Source organism: Gymnodraco acuticeps, unplaced genomic scaffold (assembly GCF_902827175.1).
Source record: "Gymnodraco acuticeps unplaced genomic scaffold, fGymAcu1.1, whole genome shotgun sequence".
Taxonomy (NCBI): Eukaryota; Metazoa; Chordata; class Actinopteri; order Perciformes; family Bathydraconidae; genus Gymnodraco; species Gymnodraco acuticeps.
Window position 1 is genome coordinate 132,492 of NW_022990452.1, and position 20,004 is coordinate 152,495.

Consider the following 20,004-nt stretch of genomic DNA (forward strand, 5'->3'; position numbering starts at 1 on the left):
TGACGGCTGCTGTTCTTTACTGAATGGTTAGTGTAAGATAATATTTTAATCTGATCTGTTTATAGAGCTTCTTATTGTTTCTTAGAATCTGTGATACTGCAAATATCTGCTTGTAGTCACTCAAGGACTCCTCTGTAAGTTGAGGTCACAGGTCAAACGCTTCTCCTATATCCGTGGGGGAGGGTTGAGACCTAGCTGCATCTCTTTGAGACAAGGAGATTATTGTCTCGCATTTAATAGCTAATTAGGTATACGGGTGCTTTCTGTGGGCCGGCCTCTCCTCGTGTAGCAGCGATGTTTGTGGCTTTGGGGGCAGAGATAAGCAAGGTGGACCACGGGACGGTGGGAAACTAAGATGTTCTCCCGGCCGTATGTAATTAATGTACTGTGATCAATAAACTCTCAGTGCTTTGGCTAACGACGGTTCATTCTACCTCAACATTGCAACAACAGAAGTTTACCTTCACAATTTTACGTCACGAACAGGATACCGAGATTTCTTCAGAAGACTGGTAAGTGCTTTTTTAAAAATCTATTTGAACAACTGCCTTACCAGACTCTGTGATTGACGGTATCAAAATTACTTGTGAAACTGCGCGAGTGCAATTTGTTTTGGTCTCTCCACTGTACATTTGAAGGCTTAATCATAACCTGAGGAATCGGTGTCTGAGGGGGATTCTATCCTGGCCGGTTTTTCCTGTGATTGCTGCTGGGGCAAGTGCCAACAAAAGCAAGCACAGCTCATGTATAAAACAATAAGAATATTTGGGGCTAATAAATAACCTCGGCAAACATCGACTTTTAACGATTTCCGCTGTGTGTGTTTTCTAGAATTAAATTACTGGACAATCACACACTGCAAATATTCGGAGAGACCTTAAGGAAAGATAAGCAAGGTGGACCACGGGACGGTGGGAAACTAAGATGATCTCCCGGCCGTATGTAATTAATGTACTGTGATCAATAAACTCTCAGTGCTTTGGCTAATCGACGTTCCAGACTCCTTCATTCTACCTCAACATTGCAACAACAGAAGTTTACCTTCACAGTTAGTATAATCCATGTAGGGTCCATTTGTATTGGCCAGTGTTAGCTAAGTGCTGGTTTTGTACCCTTCATCTATGTTAAGCTGTTCAACGTTCTACTGACACTATTTTATGTAGTTATAATATAAGATAATACATTGAGAGAGTTGAGACAGGCTATACAAGCATATCTGTTTGAATGTCCTTAAATTACAGTATTCCAAACAGCAGAACTTCTGTGTATATGATGTGACCGACAACCTGACATGGCCTTTTCCCACACCTACTACTACTGATCAGCCTGCTCTCAGCTTTCTCATGTGTCTGTGTTGTATTGAAGCAGTGTCCTCAATGTAAAATGACTGACATGTTGTTTTTAACAACTGCTCACCTGTGGAGATTGCAGTGGCAAAGTGTTCCTGTGTAGCTGGAACAGCACTCTGCAACCACAATGTTGCACTGCTGTTCCAGAGCGCACACTACTCCACACTCAACCTGGCTGCTGTCCCCCCTGTCCTCAGCTGCACTGAAACAGAGCAGCGATGGCACAAGCCAAGACCCATGGTAAGTACAGTATGTGTTCACAACCAATCCACGGTTTAATGAGTATTTCCTTTGTGCCAGGAGCTGATCTAGTATGTTGCATCAACGACCTTTTCAATTAATTTGACAATTATTTTGTGTAATTAATAGGGTGTGAAACCAGGCAAAGTGAGTGACATGGTGTTCACTTCCATTAAGCCAAAGCAGTTTACAGTTGCTGACGGTGTAAGGTAATATCTATTGTCCTAAGTAATTGTATGTAGCCTGCTACAACTTTGTGATTGTTGTCTGAGTGTAAAATTGTTCTTAAAGTCCTAATTATCATATAAACATGTTCAAAGGAGTACACGTTACAAGGCCGTGCGGGGGGAGCTGCCAGACCCAGATGTCCTCAAAGTCAGCGAGGCATACAAGGACTTCTCAGCAGACATCGCACCACGAAAACAAAACGAATGGCTCACTACTGAACTCAACGACTAACACTCTTTCAGAGGATATGTTGGAAATGCACACATTATATATATTTTTGCACTTACTTTCTGGATATTGTACATCTGTTCATCTGTTATATAAACTAGCATTACTTAAATATGCAGAGACTAATTGAAATGTTAAATATGTATTTTCCCCCCCCGATATAACATCAACCTATGTTTTGTAAAAGTTTATTAAATTAATCTGTAAAATGTGATCATATTGTGGATTTATTAAATTATGTATGTTCCTTTGTTATTTATGTGCGTTTGTTTTGAGGATATAATTCATTAGTACCTAAACATAGTATGGTATAACTGCTTTTTGTATTGAAATACACAATTGGTTTGGGAGCAAGAAATCTTTTAATCGTTGTTGCCCAGGCTTGCCGAAATGAATGGAAACTTATCTCCCGATTATAACATTGTGTAACTTGCTGCTGTTAAATACCGTCAAACTATGTGCTTTATGTGCAATATATACTTTATATACATATGCCATCTTTAATAACTGTAATATATACCGGGCTGCTAAATCCTAAGAACTGCTACAGGATTTGATTTGTATACAGCAAATTCTGTGGTGTTAAATAGTGTAGATGTTTCAGTGTAAATTATTTCGAGTTGATAAGTGTTGATTTGGGTGTTCTTTTAACACTTGCAGTGCTGAAAAAGCTCTAAGGCTGGTGTTCTTTAAGGGAGTTGATTGCATGCACTCCAGTTGGAGTTAATTACACTTCCGGTTTTGGCCTTTTTTCTTCATCTCATGGCCGAGAACAACCGGTGTCTGGAAGGGGAGCCTACATTATTTCAAAAAGGTAAGGACCAGGTATATTCAATCATTTATGCTGATCATTTTTGTATTAAAAATATGTATAAACGTTACGTAGGGTGTGACTCAAATGTGTCGAGGCTGGTGTGGAGGCTTTTGCTCGTATGACTCTCACTAGTATTACATTGCACAAAGTCATGTGTAATTTCAACCCAGTCTCATAAAAAAACTTGTAATAACTACGTTGGTCCACAACGTAGGACGTAGTATTTCTACAAAAACGCCTCTGAAATTGTAAGATCCCTACGTTTTTTTTCACCATTCATTCCAATGGCAGGCGTCTACAGTATGTCACGTGATCTTCACATTTCACCCTGCAGAAGAAAAAAAACATGGCCGACCTTCGTTTTATTCTCGGTGTAAAATGCCTATTTTAAAGTTAGTTTGACCATTAAAATGCCTTTTGATGTCATTTGATGCGAGAAATATGAGTTGTTATTTCAGATTATGTGTGCAGTGGATCTACATGATCTTTAGTTTGCTAGTTATTACGAAGATTACTTCAGGAAATTGTGTCGATACAACGTTTTCATTGTTACCAAGGTGGTTGCTAGGGACGCTGATATCGATATTATTTCTGTTATGTTGGGTAACTGTTTAATGGTGTTATCTTTATTGCTACCCCATTCCCCGTCAATGTATAGTGTTGGTCCACAGCGCAAACGTATTAGTTTAACAAAATCCGCATCTCAAGATACGTTATTTTCCCCTGTGCAATTCCAGTCTCACATCTCACAGCACATCGTCATTAACAAATACCATAAACAGACCGAAAACACTTTATTCCGAGTGTGCTTGCTTTTCTCTTTGAAAGTCATCACATAACGGCATTGTAATACACGGTTCGGCTGTATTAAATATTACATACTGCCGTAGTTCTGTATTTATAGAGCCCTGATGAGAAGACTTCTAGACAAACATGAGGAACTGAAAACGTGACGTGGATCATAAATATATCAGCCATTAAACAACATCTTACATTTCTTTTCACACAATACGTCTCCTTGCAGTATCAACACTAATTCGGCTGACTTTTATATTTGATCCAATTGGTAGATGGGCTGTATTTACACCATAAAGGTGCACAGCTGATATAAAGGGACACCTAGTGGTTAAAGCATGTTATTGAATTTCATTATTTTTATTATTAGATATTAATAGGATCCCTATAAAGTATATTCATTACTCGTTATTCTCTACTAATAGTTAATTAAAGACTGTTTATAATGACTATTTTGCACATCCCTTTCAAGATTTCAAGATTTACTAAGGTTTATTGACATATCATATAGGCCTACACAACTATGGTGTAGTTCTGCATTGAATGAAAAACTTGGGTCGCAGGTTCCTCAATAGTGCATTACAAGACATCTATCAATATTTGTGCATACCTCCAGCAATGTTAACTATGTTGAAGCACTTATTTTAACTGATATTATACATATTTATTATACTCTTATATAAGATGTAGGTAGATAGTATAAGAAATGTGCAGAATATGACAGTTTAATGGTGGAATGATAGATGTCTTGTAATGCACTGTTGAGGAACCTGCGACCAACGTTTTTAATCTCCGGCTTTGTCAGGTATTGAACATTCAATAAATAAAGAACACAGAATTATTAAATATAAAACACAGAATTTGTGTGATTATACTAAATGATTTATAAATAAACACCAATGCATATTTACAACTGTTACACATGCTGATGTAACGCATATGTTTCCAACTTGGGATCAATAAAGTATATCTTATCTTAAGCTGATCGATGGCTACTGCCATATTTGCAAAATGTGCCTCTGAACCTTGACAAGTGCATGTTTCAGGCTCATCAATTAATGTAATGTAATGTTATCAATTAACAACAGCTGGTCACAGACATAAGACCAGCTGTTAAATAAAGCTCTTCTGACCTTAGCTGGCATGTGGGTATATATATTAATGCTGCCCATTATGGACACAAGCAATTGTCACCCATTTATTAATTATATGTTTTAAATTTGAGTGTTTCCTATCCCCTAAACCTCCAGGGATGTACACAGTTTAATACTGGCCACTTCTTATTATGGGAAATACGAAAACGTCTTTTAAAACTACAACTCCCTGTAGAGGAGTGCCATAGAGCATGTTGCGAAACAGAATAGCCAACATGTGTAGTTCTGGGGACGGGGTGGGGGAGGGGGGGACGCGGTGGACCCGTTCAAATCCAGTTTTGGACAGTCTGCCGTGGTTCCATCCCATTTCAAGTGCTGTTCGAGACTCCGCGTAACCCTCGGAGCACACTCTCCAATCACAGAGCTTGAGGACTATCACGGGGTTTGTCAAACAGCGCACATGGTGTAGTCCAAATGATAGCTGGGGATTCTGGGTAGTGTAGTGTCTTCTGCTATCCTTTACTCCAAAAACATATTTGTTTCTCCGAATCGAAGGGGAAAAATACAAAAGCATTGCACACAATTTAAACCAATCAATGTTGTGTAATTAACAAGGATAATCTGGTGTTTTTTAGTCGATGAGTAGTGCAGATATCACTGTAAAATCAATCGACAGTAAGGGGAATACTTACTTCCGGGTGTACAATTATCCGTTATCCAATGAGAATGAACGCTCACATTGCCTTTAAGGGCAGCCGACACAAACGAATGCCGTGCTTCCATGAGCGTCATTACCAGTAGAAATACATTGCTTTTAAAATCGTGCTTTGCAACACGAAAAAAAGGGGGAAATCGTGTTGGTGAACACGAATCAATAGATTACAAATCGTGTTGGTGAACACGAAATGCCGTGAGACTGGGTTGTATATTCACGTGAGGCAGATATATATATAACACAGGCACAATACGTCCACAGGGTGGAGCTGCAACCTAGCCTAAACCACCCTGTAACAGCCATGACCATAAGCGGGAAATCAGGTGGAGATGAGTTGCAGCTGTGTTAGCCAAAACTTTCCAAAAATGCCATTGAGTTCAGTCAGCGCGAGTGACTAAGGTAAAGATAGATAGCTACTGATGTTGGAATGGTTATTACAATTTTCAATAATATTCGTTTTACGTTGTCTTCTCTTGTTCTTACAGCAGCTAGCTAGCTCTATGCTAACGCTAGTTTGATGCTATCGCTAGCTCTATGCTAACGCCCCGTTTTTTAACTAGCTTGTTAACTTGCTCACTGGCTATGGCAATTAGCTAACCAACATGTCCCGTTTAATTAAGTGCCAAAACTGCTTCTGAATGAGAAGAAGACTGATTTGAGAGGCTAATCAAGCTATAGCTGTTTAGCTAACGTACGTTAGATGGCTTAGCTGTAGTTAGACACGTGGTGAGGACAGGAGGTGGCTTACCACGTTTATAGCCTATCAGTAAATTAATGTACAGTTGGATCACAAACATCTGCATGAAGAGGCTAAGCCTACTTAAATGAGTGGTTGCGTATTTTAAAAAAACAACTATATTGTTCCAGACAGAATCTTTTAGATTTTTTGATGTGGCAGCTAAAAAAAGTTAACTGCTAACATTATTTCCATTGTGGTTTCTTTAAGAAGACTCATCATGTTGCTGAAGGTAAAATACCAGAGTACCAAAAAGTACATCAGGTTAAATCTGGGGTTCACCTATTTGGAATTCATTGAAGGTGAGTAGCCATCTTGTGTAACAAAATGTACAGCTTTGGAGAAGCAAAAGGATGTGTGGTATTATTTTTGATAACTTTATTACCTTTGGCCAGCGGGGACAATATGATTTTTGCTGCAGGCCTTTTTTAGTTTATTTTTGATTTCCAAAATATGCTTCCTATTTCGGAAACCGTTTCCAAATTCCCTCATCTGAGTTGACTTGCTTAGTAGTTTGGCTTAAATATGCAGTATTTAGAATGCTGTGTAGATTTGGCAAGATTATAATAATAATGACTTTAGGTTGCAGGTCTCCCTTGTAAAAGAGATCCGTGATCTCAAGGGACCAATCTGTCTAAATAAAGGTTTGAAATGAAATGAAATTAGGTTAATTAAATTGTCATTCATAATATGTACAGTTAAAAACCTGCCTCTTGTATTTTTCTCTGGTGTCATGCTAATCTTCCTATAGTCAAACGCAAGTTTGGGCTTTCTGATGCGGCTGAACTTCAAATCTTTGATGAAACTGACACAGCAGTGGAAGAAGACATCCTTCTTGAACTGGTGGAGGCCAATCCGGATTTATGCCTGACAGTATGTGACAGCTTTTTAGGTGAAGGTAAGCTTATCTGCATAATCGGCTGCACAAACGTGTAAAGATGAGACTCCTTTATGTCCTATACTGTCTGATCGTTACTAGGTAGATTAACTCAAAAACAATGCTTGCAACCAATAGGTCAGCATCAACTTGCCAAAACAATTAATACAATGCAGGTCTCCCTTGAAAAAGAGATCTATTATCTCAATGGGACCAATATGGTAAAATAAAGGTTTGAAATGAAATGAATGTAGGTTGGGTTTTGATTGTCCCATGTTTGTGTTAAACAAGGTCAGTTTGTTGTTTCAACAAACATATTGCCATCAATGGACGAACAGATGCTTCATGAATTGACAGAGGCCAATCCTGACTTTTGCCTGACAGTATGTAGCAGCATTTCAGGTGAAGGTAGGTTTCAGGTTTTTATGCTACACACATTGTATTTGTGGAACTAGAACCCTTTTATGTCCCTGACTGACTACTGTGACAAAATAGATGACCAAAAAAACAATATTTCATCATAAGGATAAGCATCCACTTGCAAATGTGGTTTTGCAAAACCATGTTTTTAACGCTCACTCTTTATTTGAAATCATCACTATATCACATGTTATCTCCTCTACTGACTGTACCACCACCAATAGCAGATTTCCTTGTTTTCAACGTTTTTTCTCCTTCAGATCATTCAACACCATCTTCCCTCACGGATACAATGTCACCTTCAAGTGATAATGACCTCTCCAGTCAAAGAGAATGGGGGGCTCCCACAGGCCGAAATGTGTCCAGCTTTGAAGTCATGAACACGTCTACCACAGAGGTTTCTGAGTCGGAGGCTGCGAAAGAGGTACTGTCATTTCCAAGACTCAAGAAGAAGTAAAAGTGTCTTACTATACTGAGATTCTTACAAATCTGACTTTTTTTAAATGTATAAATGGTGAATGAGTTATTCGGTAGTTGAAACCAGACTGGTTTAGTTTGGCTTTTGGTACAACCTACTGTATTATCAAATAGGTTCTACCTTTTATTTACATTTTACCAAAAACCTTTTTTTATTACCCTTGGTCTGAACAGAAACATTTGATACGTTGTTGTTCTAATGATTTTGTCCTGGAAGACCGAAATATACACTTAACTATATCTCTTGTGTGAGCAGATGGTAGAAAGTGCTCTGCTTTAGAAACCTGGAGGTGATGATGTGCTGGAAGAGTACAAGTCAGAAAATCCACTGAAGCACAGCACTCGGAGACGGCTTGTCAACATATTGGCTAGCCATATGACTGAAATGCATGGGTAAGTATTTCTGAAACGCATTGTTCTTAAAAAAAAAAATCTAACTAAAATGGTTTGTTAAGAAGTATGGTAATGGATGTTCTAAACGTGTGGCATTGAAGGAACTTAGGTGTGGAGCTAGCAACATTACTGGGGCTTTTTGATTTAGTTTTAGTTTTGTCTTTGCTCCAAAGGAGGATTCCTTCCCGTAAACAGAAGGAGGAGTATGCCCTGGGAATCATTAGTCTCTTTCCGTCCCTGAAAGATCCCTTTTCTCGAAAAGGCTATGTAAGTTTAAACCTTTCTTTTTTTTACACGCAGCTTTGGAATTAAGTTTATATGATTGAGTTACTTATTAAACGTTACTTCTTAAAATCTGGTGTCATATTTGGTTACTTTAATACTGATATAAAAAATGCACGCCATTCAACATTTGAAGTTAGTAATGATGTTGCAGAAAAACTTAAAGATAAATGAGTGATAGACCTTTCTAATATTTTTGAAAATGTCTTAACAGGAGCACTTCTACGATGGGGAAACAAACACAGGATATTTATCATGGCGCCTCAGGACCATGACCAGAAAGAATCGGACAACACGCAGTCAACAGGCTGTGCCAGCCACAGTGCCTCAAGCACAAGGACTAGAGATGTCCCGATCCGATCAAGTGATCGGGGATCGGAGCCGATCACGTGATTTTTAAAAGATCGGAATCGGGAATCCTTTTTTGTTTTTTTATATTTTATAAATAAAAAATATCGTTTACTTTCTCCGTCTTTATATGTAGATATTACTTTTCTCCGTTAATCTCCGTCACGTTGTTTCCATAGCAACAACAACTTCCTGTCAACAGTGCTACCTCTCCTTCAAAATAAAAGCATGTCCACAAATAGGAAGCCAAGCCAAATGACACTTAAGACATATACAATTGCAACGAAAGTAACAAACACAATGCGATATCCTTTTCAATTTCAAAGAACACAAATTGGGTTACATTAACAAATAACTACAAAACAACAATACTGTAGAATAACAAAATGAATGCCGTGAATAAACCGAAACACACGTGTTGAAGTGGTTCACTGCTGATTACTATTGAATTGTGTTACTCCAGTAAGATGGAAATATAATACTTTGTTTATTCATGTTATGTTAAGCTGCTGTTGTTCATTGCATTATTACTAGACTAGTTAGTCTTAAGGCTAGAATTCTGCACTAAGCCACATTTTAATTGTATTATTTGTGACTGAATGTGAACTTGTGAAGCTAGTCAAGCTACCTCTTTCCAGTAGAGTTATTTTTGTTTTGTTACTGCACTATCTGCACTCAATTTGTTTACATGGTTATTTTGTGGTGGACCACTGATAAGCTTTATTTAGTTTTGATCCAATGCTGCACAACTGAACTGATCCAATGCTGCTGTGAGAAAAATAAGCTATATCCATGTTGGATAGATTGGATAGTTGGGTACTGTCATTTAAATAAAAAAATAACCTTAAGGGTCAAACTTGAATGCTTTTTTCCTTTTTTTTTCTCTTAATGCATTGCATAAAGATCGGATCGGGAAAAATCGGTATTGTCAAAATCAAATGATCGGTATCGGATCGGGAGCAAAAAAAGGTGATCGGGACATCCCTAACAAGGAACGAACCGCCCAAGATCAGCACCCACAGTGCCTCATCAGCTTGATGGAGATGCTTGCAGGGAGGCGTTATCCTTTCTTGTTCACTCTCCCGATGAAGCAAGTGTGTTCGAGAAGATGAAGATAACCTTGCAACATCGCCAGGACTTAGTGCGTGACCCACAGCGAACTGCAGATGTCTTTAAAACATTTCCACGTTTTTTAGATGTCAAAGGACCGGTGAGTTTTACATTTGACTAATTTAAAGTCCAGTCTTTAAACTCTAATATTTCATTTGGTTGGGTGTAAGCAATGAAATGCTTAATATATTTGCATATGTGTATAATCAACAGCTAACTCAAGACTTCCTGCTGCTGTTTGGTGAAACAGCCTGCAAGATGTTTGAGAAGTAGGACACTGCTTTCAAGATCAAGATTATCAAAGAAGCCAAACACCTGACTCAGTCAAACAGAAGCTGTGTCGACTTCTGAACGCTGCTGAGACACTTACAGAGAACGATGACACCAGTAAGCTACATGCAGTCTTGGTTATATTCCAAATAGCTCTTTACTTTGTGCATTTTGAGGTAGACACTGACATGTTGTTGTCTGATTTGTCCTCCTGATAGGCTGGGACAGTGACACGGCTTGTCTGCTGCTGCTCCTCTATCTCTTGCTGGACGGAAGAGGACCAAGATCAGTCCCAGTGATGCAGTGGACAAAATGGTCCACTTCCACAAGGTATGCATGTCTCATATTTTCTTCCCCCAGCGAGAAAAGGGAGACGAAATCTAAACTGAACATTTTAACGTTGCTGGATAACTATCCAAACTTTTACTTTACGGTGTTCATGTTGTTTTTCTGTTTTTCAGTCGTGCTGCAGCATCGATGAGCACCTGCGGGAAGAAAGGGTCAACAACCGTACATCCTGGCTGCTGGCCGAGCCCGGAACCGGATTGACACCTTCTACATTGTTATCGACAAACAGCTCATACCATGCCAAGCCACCAGCTCATTGGGTGCTTTTGACGAACTGTTCAAATCTCACTATGTGTTCAACCTGTCCTACGAGGAGTCGTTGGTCCAGCTGTACACATTTGTCCAGACAACAGTATACAACATCGACATCAACACAACAGATGAGTCTCCCAGAATCCGTGAGATGCGGGCAAAACTCTTGAACTAGGATCAAAACATGTACAAGTGTTTCATACGTCAAGCTGTACACAAGACTTGCCAGTCCTTGGTGAGCCATTTAAGAATGGATCACAGTTTCTATCCTAGCAGCAGGTTTAAGTTGGTTTGTGCACACGATCCTTGTAGGCGTCAGTTTTGATCATATTCAGGTTTCAAAAAAACATTTACATAGTGTTCATGAGGGATTTATGTCAAAGTGGTGATGCAGCAAACTCTCTGTCATTTCTACCTATTTGTCACAGTCTCCAAGGTACTTCACATGCTGCTCAAACAAATGTCACACATGGCCTAAATGCTGGGTGTTTTGAGGACAATGGATCAAATCTCTACAAAGAACCCGTACTGTGGTATCTTCTGAAACCTGACTGAAACACTTCTAAGATGTTGTTTTCTTTAAGATAGGAATTGATTTGGACTGAGACAATTCTTTCCAATATTTGACTGATAAATGGTCGATTTGATATTGCTCTGTGGTTTGCTACTGTGTTGTTATCCAGTTTAGGTTTCTTTAATAGAGGCTTTACAACAGCTGTTTAAAGGCATCAGGGAAGACATAATGTCCAGGACTGGACTGGAGATGCTATCAAACACTCGCTTAAAGAATGTTGTGGGGATAGGATCAATGTCTGAGGTTGTGGAGTTTGCTTCTGAGCCAGTTTTACACAGTTCGCTTAGTGTGACGCATGTGAAGTTACTCATGGTTACATTACATACTCTACTGAGATCGGGTTCATCTCCACCTCCACTAGTATTGATACTAGCTCTGATTGAAGTTATTTTGTTCTCAAAAAACAGAGCAAATTCCTCACATGTAGCTGTTGAGGAGGGTGGGGGGTCAGAGACAGGGTTTAGCAGCTGATCGATAGTGGAGAAAAGGACTCTGTGATAATATTGGAAACTGAATATTTCCTTGCTCGTCGGATGGTTCTGTTAAAGGCAGTTAAAGCATCTTTGTAGATTTCACAGCAGATAGTGGTTTTTGTTTTCCTCCATTTTCTCTCTGCTGCACGACATTTCCTTTTTTCTTCCTTGACACCATTATAGTTCAACCAGGGGGAGGCTTTGCTTGTCGATTTCTTTTGAGTTTTTAGTGGGGCGACAGAATTTAATACAGATGATAGAGCATCATTGAGATGTTCTACCATTTCATTCAGAGAGCTGTCATGACTGTGTGGTTCATAGAGTCTGATGAGATCGGTGAACTTTGATTCAGCTTTGTCGTTAAGGAGCCTTTTTTGAACCATGACTTATTTTTTTGTTTTAGTCAGGGTCATTTCAGCATCACAGAATATACAGTGATGGTCAGAGAGAGGTAGCTCAGTTATTGAGATATTATTGATGTTTAGTCCAGTTGTTATCACTAAGTCTAATGTGTTACCATGTAGGTGAGTTGCATGTATTATATGCTGTGTTAGATCAAAGCTATCTAGTAGATTTGCAAGCTCTATAGCTTTGGAGTCCGCTTTTTTATTGATATGAATATTCAGGTCTCCGTTTAGGATCACCTTATCGTAACTGGTGACACAGTGAGATCAGCTCAGAGGACTCTTGTATACATGATGGTGAGTGTCGAGGTGGACGGTATATTGTAACAATTATGGTTGATTCAGTTTTGAGTTCAATGGCTGGATATTCCATCGACATGAACTCACCTAGTTCTGTTATTCTGAACAAACATGTTGAGGAAAAACTGGCTGCAACCCCTCCTCCTCTTCGGTTCTTTCTGAGCAGCTGATAAAAGCTATAGTTTGGTGGACAGGTCTCTCTCATTATTGATGTAGCTGTGTCGTTATTAAGCCATGTCTCCACTAAGCAGATGCAATCTAAGTTATTTTCTTTAATCAGGTCATTAACTAAAAAGGTTTTATTATTCAGAGATCTGACATTTAGGAGGGCTAATTTTATTTGTTGGACTTCTATGTCATGAGAGGAGATCTGCTTTGGCTGGACTTTGATAACTTTGAGGTTAACGGCACGTGCAGGCCTATTAGACGGTGCATAGTTTTTAGTTTTAGAGTAAAAGTAGAAGTACTCAGATCTTGTACTTGAGTAAAGTAGAAGTACTCAGATCGTGTTCTTGAGTAAAGTAGAAGTACTCAGATCTTGTACTTGAGTAAAGTAGAAGTACTCAGATCTTGTACTTGAGTAAAGTAGAAGTACTATGATCTTGTACTTGTACTCAAATCTTGTACTTGAGTAAAAGTAGAAGTACTCAGATCTGATTCTAAGGTAAAAGTAGAAGTACTCAGATCTTGTACTTGAGTAAAGTAGAAGTACTCAGATCCTGTACTTGAGTAAAAGTAGAAGTACTCAAATCTTGTACTTGAGTAAAAGTAGAAGTACTCAGATCTTGTACTTGTACTCAAATCTTGTACTTGAGTAAAAGTAGAAGTACTCAAATCTTGTACTTGAGTAAAAGTAGAAGTACTCAGATCTTGTACTTGAGTAAAAGTAGAAGTACTCAGATCTGCTTCTAAGGTAAAAGTAGAAGTACTCAGACCTTGTACTTGAGTAGAAGTACTCAGATCCTGTACTTGAGTAAAAGTAGAAGTACTCAGACCTTGAGTAAAGTAGAAGTACTCAGATCTTGTACTTGAGTAAAAGTAGAAGTACTCAGTTCTTGAGTAAAGTAGAAGTACTCAGATCTTGAGTAAAGTAGAAGTACTCAGATCTTGAGTAAAGTAGAAGTACTCAGATGTTATACTTGAGTAAAGTAAAAGTACTCAGATCTTGTACTTGAGTAAAGTAGAAGTACTCAGATCTTGTACTTGAGTAAAGTAGAAGTACTCAGATGTTGTACTTGAGTAAAGTAGAAGTACTCAGATGTTGAGTAAAGTAGAAGTACTCAGATGTTGTACTTGAGTAAAGTAGAAGTACTCAGATGTTATACTTGAGTAAAGTAGAAGTACTCAGATGTTGTACTTGAGTAAAGTAGAAGTACTCAGATGTTGTACTTGAGTAAAGTAGAAGTACCACATTGTAGGAAATGAGGAATAATTAGTGTTCTGTTGAGTTGCGCTGTTTCCCCCTTCGGTTAGAAGAGAGGAGACCCAGAGAGGGAGAGTCAGAGCAGCAGCTATTAGTATCTGCAGCATCTACGGAGTATTATCACAGAACTGTTGTCCAACAAAAAGGAAACTTATCAAAAGTAAATCAATCTCGTTTTTTCATTATAATGTAACGTTTACCAACCGTTTATATAAAGGTGGTTAAAGTGTAGTTGTCTTCTGTAACTCGGTTTGTTGTTAGCACACACACACACACACACACACACACACACACACACACACACACACACACACACACACACACACACACACACACACACACACACACACACACAGGACTCCACTCCTCAAAGACTGCAACCACAATTATGTATGGATATTTTTCTAGCATCTGTTGGCACTGTGTAAATATACACATTGACATATATTTGTATTGCATTGCTGCTTTTATGTATTAATGTATTTGTGTCTATTTGTATAACTGCAGTGAGAGAGGCCAAATAAATGTTGTTATACTTTGCACGATGACAATAGTGATAATATTATATTCTAATCTATTTAAAACATCTTGGGTAACTCTGTGTTTACTGTGTTGTATTAATTCATCAATTGTCAATAATGTTTTGCTGCAGTACTCCTTATCGATTCTACTTACTACAATACATTTGAAATAGTTGATTACTACAGTACTTTGTTTATTTCATAGCAAGAGGAGAGTTAAATGCTTTCCAATAGAATATTACATTATTATTATACATTTGTTTCTATCTTACACATTTGATTTAGGCTGTATGTTTTATTTCTCTTTTTGTATTAATGTGTTTGAAAATAAATAGTTATTGTGATATCTATATGCATAATATCTAATGCATTTATTGAGTCATTACAAATGCTAAACATGAATAAACGTTTGATTTAACAGTTAATAACTGGAGGTATTATCACGTCAGCAATGATGTCTGCATGCTTTTTCACGCTGTCAGAATTTGACATGTGAAATATTGCAGTGGCTTAAAATACCTGTTTGATATGATACTGTATGTTGTCATGCCACACCTGACAGATGGTGTGCTTGCTATGTATTGATCTGTGTTTGAGCTCTTTCCAAACACTTCCAAACATTCTATATTTCTCTGGAAATAGAGATTCACTTTGTAATGCAACCAGGTATCTCCAGCGTGTTCCACCACTTCATTAGACAACAGGTCAACTTCAGGATGTTTTTACAGGACAAAGCCAACTGCTCCAGCTACTGTTTCCAGACCTGCAGCCCCCTGATTGTTGCACCTCTGAAAGCTTATCATTACATTACATGTTACGTGTTAGACGCTTTTATCCAAAGCCACTTACATTTTAGTTTAAGGGATTGTTTTCATATGAATATTTTTTTAGTATTACTTCAGTACTGGGAATATATCGCAGTCATTTAGATTTGATTTGTCACATTTTAGTTTCAGGTTTCAGGGATTGTTTTCATATTAATGTGTTTAAACCTTACAAACTTAACACATTTGAATATAATTAACATTCTCTGGATCCACTGAAAATGTCAACACGTGTTTCTGTGGGATTATTTATCAAACACTTTTTATATTAAGGGTTATGGTCTGGTTAAATATGTCCTGTTTTATTTTTAAATAAGCCGCATGAAGAGGCTTCCCAACGTGAGCTCCCTTCTGATTGGACGATCGTCGATACGCTCGCTGATGACCAATCAGAGAGCAGCTGGTGGATATAAATAGCCGCTGTGGCGAGCAGCAGAGAGAACCACACTTCTTTGGAAACCCGAGAAATCAAATATATCAGGAAGAGGCAAGACCGGAGCTCACACATAACTCGAGTCCTGTATGCGGCGTCTCGTCGCTCCGGTTCTCTCTCTGTGTGTTCCTGAGAAAGTGTGTGTGAGCTCCAGCTCTACTGATCCATCATCTGTGTGTCTGGATAAACCTCTGAACGGACTCTGTGCTCTTTTTTCTGGAGCGTTTACCCCGGACTATAGGAGCTAGCTTAGCATGCTAGCTAAAAACACGTTAGCAACACTAGTCAGATTGAGAGTTTAACGGAGTCTGCAGGGAAAGGTGATCTAGGAAACATGAGTAAAGTCCAGATGCTGCTGTCGTTGAAGAAGCAGCGACTCACTGCTGCTGCTGAAGAGATATTTGCTCTGTTTGAACAAACGATAGCAGAGCTCGAGGAGGAGCTGTCTCTTTCCAAAGAGGAGAACGAGAGACTCCAGAAACTACTGGACGCTGTTTTACAGCCTCAGCTTCGGATACACAGAGCAGATGTCCAGCAGCTGGTGGTGGTTAAAGAAGAGCCTCTCCCTGACCAGCAGGAGGGGAGCACCAGTCTGGACCAGGAGGACCCAGAGCCCCCCCCACACATTAAGCAGGAACAGGAGGGAGAGCAGCTTCAGGAGCTGGAGGAGGCTGATATCACCAAGTCCACTTTCACTCCTGACCCTGTGAAGAGTGATGATGATGAAGAGAAACCTCAGTCCTCTCAGCCTCATCAAAGACAAACTGATCACATGGAAACAGAAGCTGATGGAGAGGACTGTGGAGGACCAGAACCAGCCAGGAACTCAGATCCAGAGAGCAGTTTACAACCAAAGACTGAGGACCACACTGGAGACTCTTCTGAAGACACTGATGACTCTTCTGAACCTGACACTGAAGACAGTGCTGATTGGAAGGAGACCAGAGAATCTGCCTCAGGCTCAAACTCACTGAAAAATAGACAAGAATCTGTCAGTGATCCCCGACGTAGTGCTGGAAAGAACCCATTCAGCTGCTCAGTCTGTCAGAAAGCTTTTAGATATAGAAAAAAACTAGATCAACACATGAGAATCCACACCGGAGAGAAACCCTTTCGCTGCTCAGTCTGTGAGAAAACTTTTTCACGGAAGGAACATGTAAAGGATCACATGAGAGTCCACACAGGAGAGAAACCCTTTTGCTGCTCAGTCTGTGAGAAAACTTTTTCACAGAGTGAAAATGTAAAGACACACATGAGAGTCCACACAGGAGAGAAGGCATTCAAATGCTCAGTTTGTGAGAAAGCTTTTTCACAGAATATACATTTAAAGAATCACATGAGAGTCCACACAGGAGAGAAAGCATTCAAATGCTCAGTTTGTAAGAAAGCTTTTTCACGGAGTGGAAATTTAAAGACACACATGAGAGTCCACACAGGAGAGGAAATATACAGCTGCAATGTTTGTGACAAAAGATTTAAATGGCGTAATCATTTCAAAAGGCACAAGTGTGTTTGTCGTCAGTCCTCACAGCTTAATGAAAATAACGGAGAGGCAGAGCCTCCAATCAGCAGCTCAGCTGAACACATGGAAACAGAAGCCGATGGAGAGGACAATGAATAAGTCTTATGACTGTTCACACGTGAGAGAAATCTGTCTGTGGACAATATGTTTCATGTTTTTGTCATTCTGATGTATACGTTAACCACTGACTGTTGATGAACCACTGCTCATTTAAGGTGGACTGACCTTTACAATGGACCAGCTAGTCTTAGTGTCTTAATGCAAACGTTTTGTAAGATGATGCTAGACCAACAACGTGCTGTTGGGCTGTGTGCTCTCTGCAGGACGGTGTCTGTACTCAAAGGTTGTTTATGGTATGAGAGCTTCACTCTGCTTTTGTTGTCCAAACGACGCCAACAGAGCGATACGTCTTCTTTCCAGCAGATGGAATACATGTTACATCATCCAGTTCAACTGTCATCCACATAGTAATGATTCAAAACAGCAATGTGTGAGACATGGCTAGTAATTGACTCACAATCTCAACAGAATGTGAAGAGGTTACAGTCTTGCGGTTATGTCCAAGATGTTGTTTTTTGTTGTTGTAAGAGATAATAGGGATTGATGCAGACAATAACCAGAAGATAGTCTGGATAGAGCCTTCAAAGAACCAGAAAGCGTTTTGAAGATTATTAGGGATATAGAAAGAATACAAATATTACAAATGATTATATTTTTTGCAGTGTCAACATCTACAAATGTAAAAGTATTCATTTATTAATAAATCATATTTGTTATAATTATGTATTTTTCAATTTGTTCATCACCTTAGTATTGAAGCTGATAAAGTTGGAGCTATTTTTAATAGCAGTATTGGTTATGCTGCTTGGTAGTTTATTTTTTGTTGAAATACGAAATAATTCACGAGTTGATTTTATTTTGTATAAAAATCTGTAAAATAAAATTGTGCCATAAAAAGACCGGAGGAAAGGCCCGAGCCAAGGCTAAGACCCGCTCCTCCCGGGCCGGGCTCCATTTCCCCGTCGGCCGTGTCCACAGGCATCTGAGGAAGGGTAACTACGCCCACCGTGTCGGTGCCGGAGCCCCGGTGTACCTGGCCGCTGTGCTGGAGTACCTGACCGCTGAGATCCTGGAGCTGGCTGGAAACGCCGCCCAGGACAACAAGAAGACCCGGATCATCCCCCGCCACCTGCAGCTCGCCGTCCGCAACGACGAGGAGCTGAACAAGCTGCTGGGAGGAGTGACCATCGCTCAGGGAGGCGTGCTGCCCAACATCCAGGCTGTGCTGCTGCCCAAGAAGACCGAGAAGGCCGCCAAGAAGTGAAGACCCTGAACCCGCTTCAATAAACACCCCGAAGGCTCTTTTAAGAGCCACACACTTCTGTCCAGAGAGCTGTCCTTCATCAAACCTGTGCCTCTATTATATAGTGTTGAAGAGAGGATAAGTGTATGTTCCTTATTTGTGATTATATTCTATAAACTATGAAATCTAAAAGCTTTTATCTGGGTTTCCAAGCAGTCTGTAAACCATCACATCTACTTTATTGTCAATCTTTCAGTTTCCATTTCCTACAATCCAGAGGAATACAAATATATATATATATAAACGTGCATATAAATATATATATACAGTATAAACATATTTATACACGATCTATTCATGTTTTTATGACACTCATATTACTGCTAATATAGATCATGTTTAATAGACTTTAAAGTGTCTAAATATCTGTCACTTGAAGCGTAATCAGGGTCCTTACTAAAATATAAAAAGTTACCAGAAAACAAAATACCCTAACCAACCAAAAGTACTAAAAATGCGGAAGGATCCCGAGCTGGACCGTGGTCAGTGAAGGTCCTCATGTGGTTCTCCTTTACGTCCGCAGATAAGATTTAAAATCTGTCGCTAGTCGGAGTCAACTTGTCAAAAATGTCTGGAAGGGGAAAAGGAGGACATTTGAACGAGCCGACATAGCGATACCCGGAAATGAGAGGAAGAGGAGGGATTTTCTTCTTAAATATCGAAGAATAATCTGATAGAAAATGTAAACATTATTCTAAGTAGGCCTATAGTTGACGGTTTGATGATTCGTTCTGAACAACCTGTTCCAACAGACTCGAAAATGATTGGAAGAGGAAAGGAAGGAGGTGAAAAAGGGTGAAAAAAAATACAAAAAAAATATATAAGAAAATGTCTCTTCCTGGAAGCGTGCCATCTTTTGCTTCAACATTTGGACAGTTTTGGGTTTGCCTGAACTTCACAGGCTCAGGAGAACCCCCAAGTCGTGAATATGTTGGATAATCACTATTATTTGATACCTGCTGGATCAATACAAATGATGTGTATTCCTTCATTGCACTGCCAAACAGAAAGGAGTTTGAACTTTGCTTTTTGCTAGAAGCTCCTCTGAGACGTTTCCTTGATGTTCTCGCAACTAAAACCTCAGATCCCAAGTGGAAAGACTGGACTTTCGAATCTTCAATTCAAATAGATATCTCAAACATCATTGTTCAATTCTGGACTGGCCGTATTCCAGACCATGATGTTGAGACC

The 20,004-nt window shown here is 39.3% G+C and overlaps 1 protein-coding gene and 1 pseudogene across 1 annotated transcript; both read left to right on the plus strand.

Moving 5' to 3' along the window:
• The first annotated feature begins 6,419 nt into the window (after positions 1–6,419).
• Positions 6,420–11,151, plus strand: LOC117552362 (annotated as a pseudogene).
• A 4,665-nt stretch (positions 11,152–15,816) lies between these two features.
• LOC117552363 (histone H2A-like) lies at positions 15,817–18,783 on the plus strand. Its single transcript, XM_034225739.1, has 2 exons — positions 15,817–15,834; positions 18,358–18,783. Exons 1-2 carry the CDS (start codon positions 15,817–15,819, stop codon positions 18,772–18,774), a joined length of 435 nt encoding a protein of 144 aa, XP_034081630.1. The 3' UTR covers positions 18,775–18,783.
• The last annotated feature ends 1,221 nt before the right edge of the window (positions 18,784–20,004 follow it).